The following is a 20,545-nucleotide window of genomic DNA, read 5'->3' as shown; positions in this document are numbered from 1 at the left end:
GTTGCTATTACTAAACAAATCTCTCTCAATTCAGATTTCGGACAGTCAGCCCTCACTTTTGTGCATGGTTTTCTGCACCAGAAGAACAGAAAGTGTTTTTATTTTGTGCACCCTGAGTACTACAGCAGACACATAAGCATTTTTATAGGTGTAGTTGTTATGCCAACCTACCGATGAAAACTATCCACCATTTTTAGGTGCACACGCAGATCTTTCTTTGTCAGGTGATCTAACATCCTCGCATCTACCAGGCATTCCATGAAGTAACTTCGGTACTGAGGTAAACCCAGACTGGGGAGCCATTCGTTACCTATCCATTCGTGGTTCATATCACCATAAGCCAGGGTCTACAGAGAAAAGAAAAGAGAGAAGGAATAAATTCTTGAGTTTGTTCAAGGTTGCACCACAGATTAAAGACAGAATATATCTGCTCTGCTCATTTCTTGTGAGACTTCCTAGCTTAGAGAAATTCTATCTAAAAAAAATAAATTCTGTTTTAACATTTAACATTGGAAGAGGGAGCCACTGTGAGGTATTTGCTACTGATAGCAGTTTTACCCATTGTGTTTTGTTTTCTAACCTTGTAAATTTTAAGGATTTTTTTTCAGTTTTGAGTTTTAAATGCAAGCAAACTTGCTACACAATCAAAAAGTGTGTGTTTCATAATCTTACTTGCTTTCAGCTGACCTTCTAGAATATTCATGCCAGGTAAATCCTGCTGTGAATCTGGTAATACAAACATGGCTCCAGAGAATCAACTGAGGTTTGTGTCACTGTTTAGTGGGAAATAGGATTTTCTAAATACTATCTAATGAAACTTCATGGTTACACACTTGTAGTCCTTTTGAAAGTAAAAGTTAATTTCAGTTGTTTGGCACTCAATTTCAGTTGTTTGGCTTACATTTTAATGAGACCTTTTCAGCTGTGAACAGCTTGAACCTAAGTGCATCATATGTAGAGCTCAATAAATTAATTGAGATAGGAGCAAAGCAGCTTCCTCCTAGAAGCTAGTATTCAGGCTTCATTGTTCAGCTGAAATTTCAATAGGGTGAGGAAGAGAGCTATGAAAAAACATGCATACTAATCTATTTTTACACAAGTTGCACTATTAAGAGGCAAAATAGATTTTTACATCTCACTGTTGTCAATTATTTTGTACTACAAATTTTAACAGAACAGAGAACTCATAAAGTGCAAGGTTAACACTTCCTCAGCAAGATCATGCTCAACTTTGAGCATCACTTTCAAGCCTAACTTTTTGGTTTTGCTTTTAATGCCATTATACAAAAATGAATAACACAGTACAAGCCAGATATATTTTCTGTGGGGGGAAATATATTCCACTCATCTCTCATTCTTGTAAGATTTTGAAGAGAAAAGGAATGCCATCAGTAAAGATAGCAAGCTTGTGTAAAAATCGGTATATATTAGAAAGAAAGAAGTTTTAAAAATTTATCTAATTGGTAGTGTAACTGAATTATACAAAACTATTTGTAGACTGATACTTGGGTGTGATTTATACAATTGCTCTAAAAAAAATTCAGAGTAATTTTAGAAAAGTTAGGTCTCAAAGTCTTGACATATTTTATTATCCTATTCTCAAATACTTCTACTAGTTTTAAGTGGGAGGTAGAATATGTCTCTGGAATGTAGTAATTTTTTAATGAAAATTATTCACAGCATATGTACCTCTTTCTGTTTTGTCTAACAAACCTGCCCAGAGAATATATTCTTTGTATTAGAAGAACTCTAAAATACGTCTTGTAATCCACCCATTGAGATCCTGTCACAGTACAGTACTATATGCATATTGATGTAATCAATTATATTATTATTAACTTTCAGTTTAAAAAAATCACGTGAAAGGTCATACCTGAGCCCAACTGCCTTCTTCAGACTCTTTCTGTATTATGAGCAGGAGCCAATTAGTAAAGCAGGTAAAAAGACAACAAAAAAGAATTATAAAAATATGTGGTTTTCATATGTATGTTAATAACAATGAAAAAATATACATAAAATGACCTGATAAAATAACTCCAATCAGTGGCAACATCCTGGGCTAAACTACCTGAAAAATTACAAGACCAAACCCATAAAATCTTACTAGGGCAAATCTAGCTGAATTTTCATGGTATAAAATCATCATATCTCAGTGAAATTTTAAAGCATTATTTAAACAATTCACAGTTTCATAATCAAAACACAACCACTTACTTATAAATTGAGCATTAGAGATGTCACTTTTTGTTTCTAGTTAGATTTTAAAATATTCACAACAAAAAGCTCTCTTCTTGAGAGTGTATTGTAAAGGAGCTTTTTACATAACATTTTTTATGGCAAAACCGTATTTTTCTGGCTGACCAGTTAAACAGGATCAAGTCTACTTCTTCAGTAGTCAGTTCAGTGTTGTTATATTTGCATTTATCTTTACCAACAATAATAAAACTGGAAATCAACTCAGTTGTAAAAAAAAAAATAAAAAATTATTGATGAGAATTGGCTTCATTAATGTTGATGATAAAACTTTAAATACTATAACACGCATAAACTTCTAAGAGATAAGTCTTTACTGCACCAAAATTTAGCTCCAGTACCTCTTCCACCATTTATGGATTGGTCTGACTATAAAGTTTTCCAAATTGAAGATTGGTTTTTCAGAGATCTCATTGTAGGATTGTATCATGTTTTATAAGCACCTTTATAGAATTATTATGATGTAATGCCAAAACCCAAAACCTAAAATAACATATGTTCCAAGTAAAAAAAAAAAAAGTCAGAACTATTTTAGCATTTAGAGAGAGGTTTGACAAAAATCAATCAGTAAATTACACTCTCCATGCACCCAAAATTAAAAAGCAAGACACAGGACTAATAAAAACATGAAGTTGTGTAATGCACTACTCTCAAGCCTTTCTTATTTCTTTCTGTGTCAGCATATATAAAACTATATTTAGAAGAGGCATTAGGGAGTAGAGTACAGTGGAAATGTTGCACTCGTAACCGTGACAATTTCATTTCGTTAAATGGTGTTTCACACTGGCACTGAAAATATTATGTACTCTAAAACTCCAGTACTGGTTTTAGGGTCACACAATTTTTGTGATCGCAATACAGTTTATAAATTCTTTTGCTGACAGGTTATGTAACTGTTCTTTAAATTCAATTTCATTACTCCCTGTGACTTTCTAATAGCATGCTTGGGAAACATCCTACAGAAGATACAGTATTTGTGTTAAAGCAGATACAGCCCAATTCTTTTTGGGGCACTAAAACCATTTTAAATGGAAATGGAAAGACTAACCGTTTTAGCTGGAGCAGCAAGATTTTCCATTTCTTCATGGGTCACCCAAACATTGCCTGAGGGCTATGGACAAGGCCCGCAGGAAGGCAGGTGGGATCCACATTAGGTAAGCAGTGGTAAAGAAGAAAGGCAGCACCACTGTAAGTTAACAGCGCATAGCATCACCATCAGCACAACCACGTTCTTGCCTCTACCAAGCTGCAACTAGAGACAACTTTAGACAACTTGTTTTGTATCTTCCATTAGTGGATTCTGAACAGATGTGATGGAGCATTTCAACTAGAACTGATGGATGAAATCCAGCAGAGCACCGCCACAAAGGAAAGAATAATAATTAAAGCTACATTTCATAAACAACTGGCAAATTCAACTTTTAGCTCACAGCTCTGTCTGGAGGTAAGCTTCAGTTCCCAGAGATTTTCCAGCCCAAATATTCTGCACACATCACATGCTCATATTGTAATCTAAATAATTATTATTTTCGCCATTTTTATGTAAATAAAAATGTCAAGAGAATTCATTTGTAAAACTATTTTTCCTCATCCTATTGTTTTCCATCAGATTATTACTAGGACGATGAGATGAGGCAGGGAGGGGGTGTGGGTGTCTGCTATGTTTTCTGGAGAGCTGAGGTAAATTAACTCCTTTGCTGAGAAAGAGGGGAGGCAGAAAGACTTGGGACTCAGAAATGCACATTCCAGGGCAGGACAGCTTTGTGCTCACAGTTGCTCAGGGAGAATGAAAAAGACCAAGGCAAAAGTATTCCTAATAGTTTTAGCTTGAATGTAATGTTCTCTCACTTCATAAGTGTAAATACTTTTATGCTTTGAAATATGCTCTTATGCTTTTAAAATTGAAATTAATTTTGTGTAGTAATTCAACATTATTGAGTCTATTCTGCCTTACTTAAGTAAAATCCATTATGATTCATAGTATTACCATGGTTATGACACATAAAACTGTTCTCAGGGGAGAAAGTATCAGATGTGGGAGTACAATATTTAAAGAACACTAGCAATATGAAGATAAAAGGCCAATCAACAGCAACATGAGAGCCCTGTTGCCCAGTTGCTTATGTGGATCTGGTACCTCTCTAAGGTATCTGAATTCTAATTTCCACCAAATGATTCTCCAGGAATTTCATGAAGACATGATACTACAAAGTATAAATATTATTATTATTAACATTATTGTCTTTGTAGTAGACATCTGAGCTACACTACAGGAGTAGAAGTCTATGTCCCTCACTTCTATGCTGTGTTTTCCACCTGATCAAGCCTCTTTTTTTTTCCAACTCCATTACTTCTTTCATAGCCATCATCATCACCATATCCCAGCATGAAACTCCTCTTTTGTTATCTTGCTTCTTTTTTTTCTCCTCATCCATTTGGCCTGTTTTTCTTCATTTTCAACTAAAAGGTGTTTTTTTGTCTATAGCATATTGATTCTTACTCTCCCCTATCCTCTTTCCTTGCTCTTTTTGATATATTCCCCTTTTCTTTCTGCCTTGCATCTCTGTTTCTTCTTTATTTACTTCCCTCCTGTCTGCTGCCACTCTCTCCCTTGCTCACTGAATGCACACACTCCACTTCTACCTTCCAGATGGCTCCCTTCACACCTCCAATCACTGCTTCTCTTAAAAGCATGAAGACCCTAAAGCCAGCTGACTCAGATTAGATAACATTGGAAAGGGAGCAAAAAAGGGGAATAGGAGCAAAATTTAAAAGAGCCGTGTTCCTACACAACCTCTCCCAACTCCTGCCTACTCTCCACCCCCAAAAAAATAAAAAAAGAGAAACAAACAAACAAAAAAAAAGAGAAACCATTCTGATTAGGCTGGTACAGATGACTTGAAGGAAGAGAAAGGCAAAAATTACAAACAAGATGCTCAATACTGATAATTTAAATAACATCAGGGATAATCAGAAGCATGACTTAAAAAAAAATAAGAATATCTGATAAAGGAAAAACATCAGCAATCAACAATCAATCAAGTGATGAACAGGCCATTCTGAGTCTCTATTAGATTGTTCCCATTGATTGTGAAGTGTGTGTCACCATAGAGCCACTCTGGTATTACAGAAGTTTTTCTGCAGACTCCTGCAGTGTGAATCGGGGAAGAAAAAGTTAGCTGAACAGGACTCACTGTTCTGGATGTTGGAGGTGCTGATGGACTTGTCAGTGATACCATCTCCTGGATTGCTAATCGGAGTTTTAAGCGATGAAGAGGATTGCTGATTCCAATTTCTCTTTGAATCTCAGTATCGGACAAAGCAGACATAATAGCTCCGCTCTTCACATTGGCACGGCAGGCAGCAACATACCAGGCTGGCATACCTAGCCACAGCTGCCGAGAGAAAGGACACGCTTCATCCAGAGCACTGCTTCATTTCTCAAATGCAATGACAGTCATAGAATATCCCAAGCTGGAAGTGACCGATTAGAACCATCCAGTCCAGCTCCTGGCTCTGCACAGAACAGCCCCAAGAATCACACCATCTGCCTGGGAGTGTTGTCCAAACTCTGTCAGGCTTGGTGCTGTGACCACTATTAATCAATTAATTAATGACCAATATTAAATAACTAAATGAATCATCAGGACACCTATCAATCTGAATAAGCATGGTAACACACACAAATAAGCATGAACATCACAGTCTTTAATAAAATAAAATTGCTTCAGAACCTTTGAAATTGCCATGGCTTCATGTGAATTCATTTTGTTGCTTTTACTGTAGCCAGAACTTTAAAGCAAGGCATGCTTTGAAGTCGCTTTAGAGCTGTGTGCCTGCATCCCCTGGACTACTCCTTTCCCAGGCTTTTAATGAGCAAGTAGTGGCAAAGGCAGTGTTACTGCCCATTTGATAATATTATATACAGAAAATAATCTAAGAGGAATTAAGTAATTTTTTTCACTGTTGCACAAAAAATGATTTTTTTTTTCCATATAAGTCCCCATGGTGTACTCATGGGGCACAGTTGTACACTTCTCAGCTTTTAATTTCTTACTAGAAATAAACCAAGCAAAGTTCAGACAACCAACCTAGCAGGGACAGAGCTTACAGTAAATCTGTGTACAGCCTGGTGTGGTGTCACATCCTAGCTAGAAATACTGGTTAGAAGTTGCAGCAAAGTGTGAACTCAGCTACATCACCTGTGGATTCAGCAGATATGCACTTGCATGCTTTTCCTCTCCTTATATTAAACTTATTAGCCCAGATCAGCAACAGCCCCAAGCTTCACCACTTCAGTCTTTCCTTGTAAGAGGTATGCTCTGCTCTTAGCAGTCTTTCCTGGGACCTACTGAGTGTGAGTTATTCTTGATTTTCTCAGCTTTCTCATTTTGCAATGGCCCATTGATATGACTGTCAGTATCTACAGCTCTTTTTTCCCAAAGGAGATAATTCCATATCAGGGATACGTACATGTGAGAAGTTTTTATCACAGTATGAAGTACATTATACTTAGCAAAGCCTGTGAGAAAAACATAAGCAATGGATGCCATAATCACTGACATTTTAGGGATAATACAATGGAAAACAAAGATCTAGCTAGGTGCATCTCAAACAGGCCATCAGAATTAGCTGATTTCATTATTTTATTTTTTTTAATCTTAATAATGTCTTACTAAAAGAGGACACGAGGTTGAGGAAATTAGTCAAAATACGCCACCAGTAAATTCACCAACAAATCTGGAAAGCAGTGACAAATTGAAAGGGTTTTCATTTCATTTGACACAGTACAGGGAATCATTGAGTGGTTATTAAGAAGTAATACCTCCTATGGGAAATATTTCCTTAAAAAACAGCTGTTAGCTCACTTTTATGTCACTTAGAAAACAGACTTGACTGTCATATTCCAAAAGAGCTCAGTCAAGCTTTTCTGTGCTGAGTCCTGATGCATCAAAGAGTTTGAGAAATGAGTGCATTGTGTTTCAAAAAGTCCTTCCCACTGATGGGATTAGCCACTACCCTCCATCCAATGATAGTCTGAACCTTAAAAACATGATCTAATTCCAAAAAACTGTAACAAAATATAAAGTTTCATGAAAGCAAAAAAAAAGAAAACAAAAATTATGTAGATAACAACCATCTGCACTTAAACAAAGGGCCATGAGAAAACTATGCATAGCTTTAAAATGTATTTCATAATCTAATTTATTATGACATTAATTTTTTTCACATATGCACTTGAAAAGCAGAAAAGCATAAATACTGGGAGTTATTCACCCTGCAGAAACAGATTCAAATGTTTGCTGCTCATCAGGTAAATTAGTTCTTCAACAAAATAAGTAAATTCTTCAGCAAATAGCTGTCTCTATCAGAAAATAATGTTATGTTAGCTCTAAAAAGAGGACACAGTAATTGTTCTAGACAGAGAACTCAGATATCAAGATTGATATACTTTTTCTGAATTAATTAAGAAAACTCCAAATTCTTAAAATATATCTAAACTATGTTTGTGCTACATATAAGCAACCAGAAGAAATACTAAGGCTGAAAAGTTAAGCCCTGAAAAGTTTGAAAATTTCACAACTGTGATCATATATACTTCTTAAATTTGAGCCTTTGTCTTCTTTAATATTTATTTCATTCTTTAGTCAAAGTGTCACAAATTAAATTTTTCCTCAGGAGAGTATGAAACGCACCGCATACATCTGCTGACTGAATGCACTGATGCTCATTGAATAAACACAGTACTTCTGTCCTATCTTTTTATCATCAATCTCCATTGAATACTGCAACATAAACTTCCTCATGTGTTCTCCTGTGCCACTGGCATCATAATTCCCAAGAAATTCCCCTCAATTTCTCTTTACAGCCCCTCTCTGAGACAGTGGGAAGGATATCTTATTTTTCAGCTACAAATCAAGGCAAAAACTATGAGGATTTAACTTGTCAAAAACTAATTCAAATTTTGAATTGCCCTGAATGATACCAAGGGCAGATCTTTCTTGGTATGTAGACATGTATAGACTTTTGTATGTTCACTTCTCCAGCAAATTAGCTTTTACTGCAATACTGAATATTTCTGATACAAATCTGGTTACAGAGCTCCCAAAGTCCTATGAAAAAGTCAAGTAGCAGCCAAATTAAGTATTGTTCCACATTAACAGAGATATTTTTTGGAAAGGAAGATATCATCCCATTTTCCAAATCTATGCAAATGCTTCAACTGGCTTTCTGCAGTTTTCATTTCATCTTTTTTGTTAGGTACCTTCAGCAATTTCAATGTGAAGCAGAAATTTTGAAGACATTAGCTGCTTTCATTTCTCATGTTTCATTTATTCACTAACATATTCCTGTTAAAGCTTTGGAGAGGGATTTTTTTTTTTTTTCAACTGAAGGGAAAAACTCTACAAAGTCTATCTGATGATCAGTGGATGATACCTACAGCAGAGAGGAGAAAAGGCAGGAATATGTAGAAATCCTTGATATAGCAAGGAATAGGCACTTGTTCCTTGAGCCAACAAAGAGCTTGTATCACCACTGAAATGTTACAGCCTTGCCATGTAGAAGTCACTGTGTATTTGTATAAGAACTTCCTTACTTTCTGCCTTCTCCTCCCCTCAGCATCTGTGTAAGTATTTTTTGAATAGTTCCTTCATCTAAAACATTAAATGATTTTTGTCAAAATTGATGACAGTTCTGCTGAATGTTTTTTCTGAATGGGTTCCAAAAACTATCCATTTAGTCCCCCCAAAATTTCAGGTTCAAGTACATCTCCTGTCCTCATACCACTGTGGAATCCTGTCCTACTTTTTTCAGCTGTAGTCTCTGATACACACCATGGGTAAGGAGGAAACTGTATTAGTCTCTTTTAAAATTTATAAGGACAAGCATACAGAAGTAGTCTACAAACATGACTCACATTTCCAAGTTATGGCCAACACTTACCTCCAGCCACGCAACTACTGTTGGCCCATCCCACTGTGCAAAAGGCAAACCTTTTCTCCGAGCTTCTTCCAGAAGTTCATGTCTAAAAATAGATCAAGAAATGTTAAATATGTGGAGGTATGTGTAGGGACATATAGATGCAACTGTGCCTTTTTGTTAAGAGTAACAACAGTGAAGCATAATGACAGGCATAAAAAAAGCGCAGAACACACCAGTGAACAATACAGCTCCTTCCCCTGTTGAATGCACTCCTTAATCCATTCCCATATCTTCCTTTTTTTCCCCCCCAACATCCTTTTAAACACTTAACATACAAAAGGTGAGGTTTCTGTTTCTTCTTAGGCAAAGCAATAAAGAATTGATGTACTCTATATTAAATGATCACCCATATAAAAAAAGACATTAGTGAAGAGAAAACTGAGGGATTCCTCCTGAGTCTAACTTAGCTCTGGAAAGGCCCAGAATTGGCAACTTCTAGACCTGAAATAAGCACAAATGTAATGCAGATGAATCTGAGAGATGTCTGTGTTTGAAACACTGAACCAGCTAGACAAGCTATGCACAATGCTAGGGCCTCTGGAGTACAACTATTCTGCACCTGAAATACGCCATCTGTGGCTATTTAAGAGTTGGTTGTATCTTTAATAGTTTCATGTTTGGATTTTTTAACTATTGATTACATATAAAAGAAATCTACATGGTTTACTGATGTATATATTTTTATAGTTATAGAATTTATATAGTTTTTCAATTTTATACATATACATAGATATATTTCTATTGAGTTGATCAGCTACCAATCCAACTTCCACATCTGCAGTTTTTCTGGACTACAATCAGTGTGTATGTAAAACATCATTCTCAAAGCTTAAAATATACTTTTAATATGGCAGTATTAAATATTTGGTATAGTTATATACAGACTACTGAGCCAGACTATCAGGAAAATGCTCTATATTAAAAACATTCAACTATTTCACCAGACATTTTTAATCCTGGAAAAGGAGTAGAGAATCCACTGTGGTGATGGCATAGAAAAAGTAGTCCTTCAAAACTCTTTTTTTCCTGGTAATTAACAACATGTTTTCAGCTACCTCCTACTGAGTGAAACACAAAAGAATGCTCTCAGCAACAAGCTGTAGTGAAAAACAAATTAGACAGTGACTATGCTAATGTAGTATTAAAATCTGCTTACATTCCCACATAACAAGAAAATCTTGGAATTATAGCTTTAATTTTGCTCTGTTCTCCTTTATTACTACCATCTTTGTGGTTCAGTTATCCCTTGGCAATTCTTCACTGCCTTAGCAGCCTTTCAAATATATGTACTACAAAATCACAGCAGATAAAAGCAATGGAGTGATGTTACTTACAAGAAGTAGTCTTTTGGGAATTTTTGCACTGCTAAGGGGCCAGACTAAGAAAATTTGGCTTTAGCAGAAAATGAAACTCAAACAAGCAATTTTTCATACAGGTTTAAATCTCTACCTGAATATTAATAGCAGGAAAGCTACTTTACTTTCTGTGTTTCTGCTTCAGTAATATGGAACATTACAAATACTTGGCAGTGTTACTGAAGTTTATCTAGCCTCTCCTCCCACACATCCTTTACAGTATAACTTACCCTTTGTAATTCAGATATCCCAAGACACTCTAGAACTATCCTTGATTTCTTTGAAAGCATAACTCTCAGTAAAATGAGAAGTTGCTCTCTGGGTACACAAACACCATGTTAACTTCAGCAGCTGATGGAGGTTCAGAAACCTCATATTCCCAAGGAGACAAGTAATGAAGGCCAATAGAAATGTATTCACCTGCCTGCATAGGAGAGCAGAATTAAGGCATGGCCAGACTTGACCACAACCCAGCTACCTGTGGATGAGGTATTTGGGTTGCAGCCTTCTCTCAGAGTTGGTTCATCAGGGTGCTACAGCAGTGCTGTACCTCCCTCAGATACCACAACAAGGCTGCACAACTCCTGTTGCTACCCACTCTGTGAGCTTGCATCGCCATCCTTAGGGAGAGACAAACCTTCAGGAATGCCCCTTCCTCATCTGGTCACTCTCAGTATCCCATGGCAGAGTATACACTCCACAAAACCCTGTGCAATCCGCTCCTTCCCCAGAGCCAGCCCAAGCCCAGGGAGCAGCCCCTGCTAGTGTCCCATGGAGACACCATCCTTGGAGGAACCTGATCCCAGATTTTTCTTTATATGGGCTATTCTCTTCATTTATCCCAGCTAAAAGAGCAGGGCTGGCTAACGTGCTAAGTAAAGAAGGAGATAATGGTTTTGAGGGTCACTGACCTTCCTTGCTTGTGTTGTCTCCTGCTTTAAGCAGGAGAGCAGCAGCACCTGGTCGACAAGGAGATAGGGAGGAAGTTTTGGCCTCTTTCTTTGATTTGCTGTTAAACCTCTGTGTGGCCTCAGGAACTAAGATGCCATCAGAGGCATTAGCACTTTAAGGTCTCACTTCAATGAAAAACTTGATTACTTTATACTGGAATTGCAAAGTATATATTTTTGGGGAGTCTTCTGTGATTTTGCAACATTTGAACCAGCCTGAGGCTTGTTGTGGAGGCTTAGAATTATTCCAGTGATACTCAAACCAATACACTCTTCCAAGCACAGGAAAGCACCTCTGCTACTTTGGAGGCAGTCTGGCTCACAGAGCTAAAGGAAAATATAGTTGTGGTTATTGACTGGCTGAAGAAAGTAGGGCCAGAAGTAAGATGCCCTATATATGTGCTATAGTCAAAGCCTACTGTTTGATAAACATAATTCAAATGGTCTTGGCATGTGGAAGGAAATTGTTTTGGGTTGAAAATACTTTTTAGTGAAAAGTTAAAAATCCTGTACTTGGACATGCACAAGAAATACAGCCATCATAAGGCCAGTGCCTCACTTATTGATATGGAGGAATCCTAAAAGGATTTTTATAATATTTTGTTCCCTTAAAAAGAATTTTGTGCTCCAAAACTTATACTTCCTTCCTCAGATGTTTCTCTTAAACCCCACTTTAATATTAAAGTTTATTTAAATTATATTTTACTTTTTGAACATTAGTCTTTGGTGACTTCTTAATACAGACTAGGAGATCTGTAAAACCTGAATCTTCAATTTATAAGCCAAAACTAAATCCAGACTTTCTATCTTTTAACTAAGAGAGACATTCTTTAATTAGAAGTCAATGAAAACTCCAGTGGTGAGGTCTTAGGTTTTTTTAATATGAACTAGCACTATAGGAAAAAACTCCATTCTTCCAGTAAGTTAAAAGTATCATGTAGGAAAAAATATATATTGTTTTGATCAATAGTGCAAATCACCAGAAAAATGAATCAAGTGATCTGCCTATTTTGGAATATAAACCAAGTACTTCAGAATGGACAGAATGTTGTCTACTGTTGTCATTATGGGATAGTCACTGGCTTCCTGAAATCAGAAACATATAAATGATCACAGGGAAGAAGAGACAAATAGATTAAAGCTCAACACTCTCTCCCTCTTCCCTTCATTACAAAGATAGGGTTTGGGGATCACGAGAAGCATTATATAGCTTGTCTAATTTAGAAGATGCTTTGCAGGGGAACATGTGGATTTTCTCCTCCTCAGACTTTGTCAGAAGAGTACTACATGTTATATATAATATGTCCACATTACATTGATAAGGAGTTGGGAATTAAAATGCAATTATTTCCATGCTAGTTGTTTTTTTTTTCGGCAACATATGAAAACAAGCTGATAAGGAAAAATTAACATTAGTTAGGCATTACTAGAAATCCTACTATTTTGAAGATAAGGCTTCAAACCACTTACTACCACTGGAATGAATTCCAAAATAAAGCTGTATTTTTAAAGATAACATTATTACTGCTCAAGAATAAAATCCTCTTCCTGGAGGCATTATAGGAGTAACTGGAATTTACTATTTAAAATATATCATTACCCTGATCCTGGTCTTGCAAAGTCAGGAAATTTCATGAAAATCAACTGTTTAATATTAAACCAAAATTTGAGAAATACTTGTATTTGTGTGTTTTAGAGAGTGCCTCATAAAGTGGGCTGTTTTCACACTTTTATCAAAGACAGCAGAATAAAAATCACATAATGTCAAGTTGTGTTGTGGTGTGTTGAAGAAGCAGAGTTACCTTCCTAGCATTGACTTCTGATGTTTAATCCTCCCCAAAATTACTTCTTGAAGACACTGCTACACTTGGCCATTTTCTTTAACACCTTTCATCTAAGAGCCAGGCACAATTTCCCAGATCAACCTACAAATCTGAGAGTAAAACTGCCTCATAAAATGGGGACTTCAATATCCCTTTGGACAGGAGAGGTGCAGAGGGAGCAATAGGAAGAGGGAAATGATTAGAATTAAACTGTGCTATTATCCTGCAAATCTTCCATTTCATATATATCCTTCCCTTGTAGAAAAATTCTAGGTCTGTATCAGCAGCTGTCATCAATTAATTGCATAAAACCCAATGAACTTTATTAAAGATATTGATATTCTTTAAATAGAATTTGTGTAAGAAGTTAGTGATATCTTGACTTAGAGTCTGTCATTCAGTGACACTCAATTTTCTCATGAAGATGAGCCTCCCCTATCAAGTAAACAAGAAATTTCTAATACACATAATGCACTCTGTGCAATACAAAGTCCACACACTGTCTTGATGATACTTGAACAGTGTTTGAACACAGATCTTCATATTCCTGCAAAAAATAGGATTTACTCTGATAGTTCTAGTAGGGCTCACGTGAGAAGTCCTCAAGGATATTTACAGCACACATTATATAATGTCTCTTAGTTAAAATGTAATAATAAATGTGAGATAAATTTAAAAGGAGGTATGGTGAAGTAAAGAGCCAAATCATGTTTGTAAAAAACAAGCAGAATTTATTTAAAAATTTGGCTAATGGGTAATTTAGATTGCAAAATGGTCTTTGCTCATGGACGTTTGCTCAAAAAGAAAACAGACTGAAGTTTTTACCTCGCGGGTCCTCTGATGATTCTTCTTATTATTAACTGACATTATTATGTTTATTATTATCACTGACACTAAATGTTCAGTTTATAACAAAATATTATACATCATTGGTTTCTAAAAGAGAAATAGACAGAGACAATAGACCACACAGGTTGTATTTGTCTGAGTAATCCTATGATTTCAAGTTAAGATTAAACACATCTGTCACTTGAAATCTAACATACATTCAAAGATTGCAAAAATCAGAAGAAAGGATTTCTAATTAATTAAGCTGGATTTGGATTTTATCCTTTCTATTATTGTTCACTAAATACTTAAGACAGGCTAGAATCCTCTAGCTTAGGACATTGTATTAAAAAATAAAGTTAGTTGAATTTGTATAAATTAATAATGATTTTAAATATCTAACAGAAAAATATCAAGTTACACTTTAACTATGTATTTTAAGTAATATTATAAATTAATTTAAAGTAGGAAGTAGGAGTGGGGGAGTAGGGAGAGTCTCAAGACTCCATATTGCCCCGCAATGCTGATTTCATTTAATCTGAAATGATCCAACTGATTTAAAGACTGCACTAATTAAAACCTGGGTCAGGTCTTGTTTCAACTTTGACACTTAAGTGATCTGGTTTTTAAATAATTTGAAATCCTCATTTTTTCTCCTTTTTGATACCTGATGTAATATTCAGACTGAAAACAATGGCCAAAATTCAATTTCCATTTTTTATGACATATTTTGTTTTCAATTTTAAGGAGGTCTTGGAAAAAATGACTGAAACACAGAAATCAAGATCCAATTAATTAACAGAAGTTTTTAAATCTATAAAATAAGGAAGCATAAATTTCACAGTATTCCAGATAACACGGATTAACAATGCTGTAATTATAGGTGTACATTTGAACAGTAAGCAAGCTAAAGGGTAGCATTCTTTTTTTTTTCCCTGAAGATATGTATCTTAAACTAGGTGAAGCACATTCAAGAATGCTTAAGACAGACCCTAAAAAATTAGAGCTGCAGAAAGATACTATTAAAAAAAACCCAAGCAACCCCTCCCCATAAAATAAATAGACTTGCATAATGCATAGTCTTGCAATCTTGTATGTATTGTACAACATGAGAGACCCTTGGGGTTCCCAGTTTGATCAAATGTTATCAAATCTACTTTTATAAAGCCATTTAATAATCACGTATTCTAAATAAACAGGGTAAGCCCTGTTCTCTTTAGGTTTTGTACCCTTATACCTTTAGAAAGCTGTAGCTTTGAGCAGATGAAATTTTCTCCCTAAGTTCCCAATTCTTATTCAAGGTGAAATAGCATTTGTACAAGAGATCAAAGGAAATGAAGATTTTAAACTTGACATCAGGTTAACAACTACAAAACCGAAAACAAACAAAAAAATGAACTGATGAAAAAGCAAATAGTAAAATTATATGTACAAATAAAACATTTTTGCATATATGTTTGTATTGAAACAGATGAGGGCTCAAACAGAAAAAAAAAGAAATTGTGTACTCTGTGAGACTTCTGTGATTTAATTAAACAGAATTTATGCATTAGCAGCATTTGTTAAACTAGGCCTTCACTCTCACAATTTTTCCACTGACTTAAACTTTCAAATGTTTTTGTGATTCTGAGCTTTAGATCTCCCAATATTTGTTTATTTTAAAAAAAAATAGACTTTCTAAAATGTATTTGTTTAAAAAATGACAGAAGTTATCTCCAGTTAGTTAATCTATACTGTTAAGCAATTCAGGAGCAAGTCCTGACCTAAATTTGTGTATGCTTTTGAGGTTTACCATTATTTTGAATGCTTTGAAAGTTTTCACTTAGGTCAATTTTCTACATGGATTTGTTACATAAGGTTCACAGAAAAACAAAAAGGAAAAATAAGAATAAAACATAGAAAATAAACATGGTGCTGAAGATTGATATGTCCAGCAACCATGGTGTTTTAACTTACCCAGATATGCTTTTCATGAGATGAAGAGAGATGAATGGAAAAAAAGCACATAAATGTTAATGAACATATAGTAGTCCATAAAAAAATAATATGATAGATAAAATAATACCACCATTATAACTATAGAAATCTTTCTAACTGGTCTTTAAATGCTTTAAAGAATTTAAGTGTTCTTGTGAAGAACAGATGTATCTGTCAAAATGAGATTTTCATTAAACTCATGTTGGCTATTTATTAGCAAAGATCTTCCATCTACAATACATATTCATGCCAAAGAACTGCAAAAACAGTGAATGCAGAGTAGATTTTCAAGTTAAATCTCTTTGCTTTGATTTGATAATTTCATAGGGATTTTTGTGTAACCTCAAAAATCTTGAAAATCCCAAACCTGTGGATTTAAGCAAATTACAGAGACACAATAAAATTGAGTGGACTACAAACCAAGGTTTACTTTTCTATGTGCACTTTATTAATATTTCAGCAAAATATCTCATAAATCATAAACAACCTAGATTTGATTGGTTTTTTGTTAGTCTGTTTTTTTTCTATGCAGATTTGATGTACATCGGTGACTAACACTTGCAATCGCTATTTATGCCAGGCAGTATTTTAATTTTGGTGGTCATATTAACACTAGGTCAGTAGCAACATCGGTATGAATGATTTACCCTCTAGGTAACCTATTATTGCCAATATAATGGGTATAGTATATGAAGGAGAAACTAGGATGCCATCACTGATAATAAAATTTCTTCAGCATCCTTTAATTGCCATCATAAAAAGAAAATTATATGCCTGAATGAAATCCAGACATCTCAAAATATTGTATTTATATTAACAACTGATTTACAGAGACATAAAAACACTTGGTAGATACAGCAATAGAAAACTTGGGGTGAAAAGCCTGTACTCTGATTAATTAAGAGGTTGCAGACATTTCAGTCAGTTCAGGAGGTTTGAGAACTTAAATTTTGTTTTCATGTGTGTGAGCTCAGCAGAACAGCTGGGAGAGAGGAGAGAAAGTACCATACAGAAAAGTAGGTGGAAATAAATGACAAATATATACAGAAAGTTTAAGAAAGGAAAATTAAAGAAGGGAAGGACAATGAAGGTATGCAATATAAGTTAAGAACTAGCAAACTGTTCAAAAATTTACCAAATCTGATGGAAGTAGCACTACAATTGAATATGCATTCATGATTCATGCTCATTTTCTACTAAGCTAACTGTAAAGACTGACTTGAACACCTTTGATGAAAAAGCTTTTAACTTTGAACCTGTGGGAGTATATTGAACCAGAACTCCCACTCATCTTCCTCTGAGTCCTCCTTTGGGTATGTGTAGAGAGAAATAAACAGAGGGATTAATTTGAATATAAGTAAATTTCTTCGAGTTTTAATGAGTTGGTAGTTTGCAGTCACTTGAGGATAACATATGGGACCTGAAGGCCACTACAGGAGTAGAGGATCAAGGGACAATCCATCACTTCCTGACCATCTTGTGTTACAATAATAAAATACAGCAGAGAAAAATGGATATTTAATTCTGGGGTTTGCCTTTTATTTAAAAGGCAATGAATTTATCATCATTTTATTAAAGGAACTCCATTTTCCTTAAGCGTGTATTAATCTAAAGGTTGTGTAGATTTTTTTCTTCTGTTGTTTTATCCATTCTTCCTTTGAGTCTTAATTCAGTTAATTGAACGGGATATTTACATCTGCTGGACATCATTGTTTAGAGAGCCAGCTGCATGCATTAGGATACATGCTTATATTTATCCAGAAATTCCAAATTGCAATGGATAGGCTTATACATGTAGATAAAACTTGCAACGTTCTGATACAAATATTCTTAACTTTTATGAGGAAAAGAATTTAAAAAACTTAATAAAGGATAAAAATATTATTTTTAAAAAATATGATTTACAGAATAAAATATGTTGTATCATTATTTTCATCATCAGAATAATCCAAGTAAGGTTTAATAATCTCTGCAAAATAAATACCTTTTTATCTTTACATTTCTACAGCTAAAAATGCTCCAAGTATCAATGTAAGAGCAACATACATTTTTTAACATTGCAAAAGCTGTGACTGAGTAATGATTCGAAGTAAGTGTTCCAGTGTTCTAGTAAGTGTTAAAATGTTTACTAAAGGAATTAAGTTTAAAAAGAAAATTCATCTTTATGTGTTTCTCAAAGACTAGACACTGATCGAGACAAGACAAAACCACATTGCACACAGCAGACAATCCTAAACTCCATATCAGAACACTGTATACCTCTCCTTCCTCTGCTTAAATGAGAAATTAGAAAATAATAGCCACTGAACACTGTATTGTTTGCTAGAAAGGGAGGAAGAACTGACTATCAGACTGAAAGCTACTAACAACATCAGGGAGTTTCTCATAGATGAAGTAGGAAGGAAAGAAATTAAATGCAAAACTTGAATTTTCCTGATTCAGAAAATAAAAGACTGGATGGTGAAAAAGGCTTCATATTCTTAAGAGCTACTGTAAAAAAAAGCTACCGTATGTTTAGGATATAATGGTGTTTAATAAGGATTAAGTATAGAGGAACATTAAATGGATGGCACAGAAAAAGACCTTAATTAATCCAATTAGATTAATTATTTCAAAATGTATGCAATTAAGAAAATCATTAGAAAGAGCAATTTGCATACTGCAGAAGACAGAAATTCTTTGTAATCACAAATACACTACATCAAATCTTAATTGTGATTGCACACATGAAACCTAATTAATTAACATAATTATAGGGACATCATGTGGATTCAAAAGCAACTAAATGATAACTATGGTGTTTCAAACTTTTATTCCACAAAATGTTCTACCTAGACATTTTTTCAAGTTGCCTGCTGACAGGGTTGGATTTGCCCATAAAAAACTTGGATTTGCCCATAAAAAAATCAAAGTCCCAGCCTTTTGTTTATGAAATGAACTTATCAATACCTATAATTCTTTTTTTTCTCTGAGTAGAAAGGAAGAGGAGTCAATTAATCCAATATGTTTTTCTGTTCATATGGATGTTCCTGCTGTTTAATATGTCCATCATTGTAGTCAGCTGAGACTTAACTGCAATCCTCTCAGCAAGGTTAATTGTAAGGCTATGAACACTAAGAATTTCTTTTAAAGCCACAATTTTACATAGGAGAATTACTGAAGTCTTCATTTTACAAGTCTTTAACCATGTATGCAAGCACATGTGTGTGTCCTGGCACATCAAGGCTCTTCTGCAATGAACTTGAAGGCAGAAGGCAAACAAAAGCATGTAGCTGTGGAGTAAATCTCCCCAAAAACAGGTTTGTGGAAAAGAATGGTTTACTTTGATTTGCCTTGGAAAATATAAACCTCACACTTTAAGCTTGTTTAAGTCAAATCAAACAAAATTGAAGGAAAAATGAAGCTAAAGCTCTGCACTTGACTCATATTATTAAACTAGGGGATTTATCAGTTTCTAGACTGGAATCCTGCCAGCATGATCCAGAATAACTGTCTTGCTTGTAAATTCTTTTTCATGGAGATAATTTGTATTTGGGATTGCTGCAGAAGGGATGTCCTAAGCTAATCTTTCAGTGTACTATCAGCATGCACAAGGTCAAAATCCCTTCTGTGTTGCAATCTAGGGCTACATAGCACTTAAATGTCTCTCAAACCTTGCCTTATGTTGCTGCACAGGATAAAATAAACGCATCCCAAGAATGTCAGGGATTATGACCAATTATTACACACGTTAGGCAACATCTAACATATATAGTCTTTTCTTTCTTCAGCTTTCTCCCTTCTTCAGACAGATACTTATTTGTTGCCTCTTTACATATTGTTGCAGATGAAATAAAAAATTACAATTGAAAGGATATATACTGCTGGCACTCAGAGCTATACTACAGTGTACAGAGACAAAGCCAGACTCTTTAGAGCTGTTATTTGCCACCAGTGAGGATAAGGGCAATTTGACATCATACCTAAGCAAAACTGTGGACAAGGAGAAAACAAACGATGTTCATTAGGACACTTATAGCAAAAAGGGAAGCAAACATGACTTTGTTTGTTGATAATATTTCAAGTTTGGCTGAGTTCATTGTTAAAGATTATTTTCATAAAGGGTCCAATGTATGGTATTTTAGTGAAAAGGACAGTAAAACATTTATACAGCTTTTGTTAAGTGTCTGAAATTATTACCTGAAATGAGGTCAGTGGAGATGTGCATTTTTAAGGGGAATACAGTTTATTTTATTTTAGACAAGTGTTATCTACTCATTTTCTGAGGTATGAAATTGTCTTGTGAGACACACATTGATCAACTTCTGCTGTTTCAGGAGACACTATGCCTCTACCTGAACCTTTTGCAAACCTTTATGAGTTGCAATAGAAACTG

General features: G+C 34.9%; 1 protein-coding gene across 17 annotated transcripts in view; it reads right to left on the bottom strand.

Moving 5' to 3' along the window:
• The window catches only part of PPFIA2 (PTPRF interacting protein alpha 2), a 329,493-nt gene that overhangs the window by 10,258 nt on the left and 298,690 nt on the right, over positions 1-20,545 (bottom strand). For 16 of the 17 annotated variants that reach the window (XM_051795691.1, XM_051795696.1, XM_051795695.1 and 13 more), the window contains 5 exons: positions 9,199-9,280; positions 5,448-5,648; positions 3,302-3,364; positions 1,874-1,903; positions 172-347 (listed from right to left, as the gene is read on the bottom strand). In XM_051795691.1, coding sequence (XP_051651651.1) covers positions 172-347; positions 1,874-1,903; positions 3,302-3,364; positions 5,448-5,648; positions 9,199-9,280 — 552 coding nt within the window. Of the gene's footprint in view, positions 1-171; positions 348-1,873; positions 1,904-3,301; positions 3,440-5,447; positions 5,649-9,198; positions 9,281-20,545 lie in introns of those variants that run through there. The other variant, XM_051795708.1, reaches the window with a different exon arrangement.

This window comes from Manacus candei, unplaced genomic scaffold (assembly GCF_025592945.1).
Source record: "Manacus candei isolate 608988 ecotype Guabito, Panama unplaced genomic scaffold, ASM2559294v1 h1tg000043l, whole genome shotgun sequence".
NCBI lineage: Eukaryota > Metazoa > Chordata > Aves > Passeriformes > Pipridae > Manacus > Manacus candei.
The sequence above is the reverse complement of the archived record's forward strand: the minus strand, read 5'-3'. Positions and strand labels throughout refer to the sequence as shown.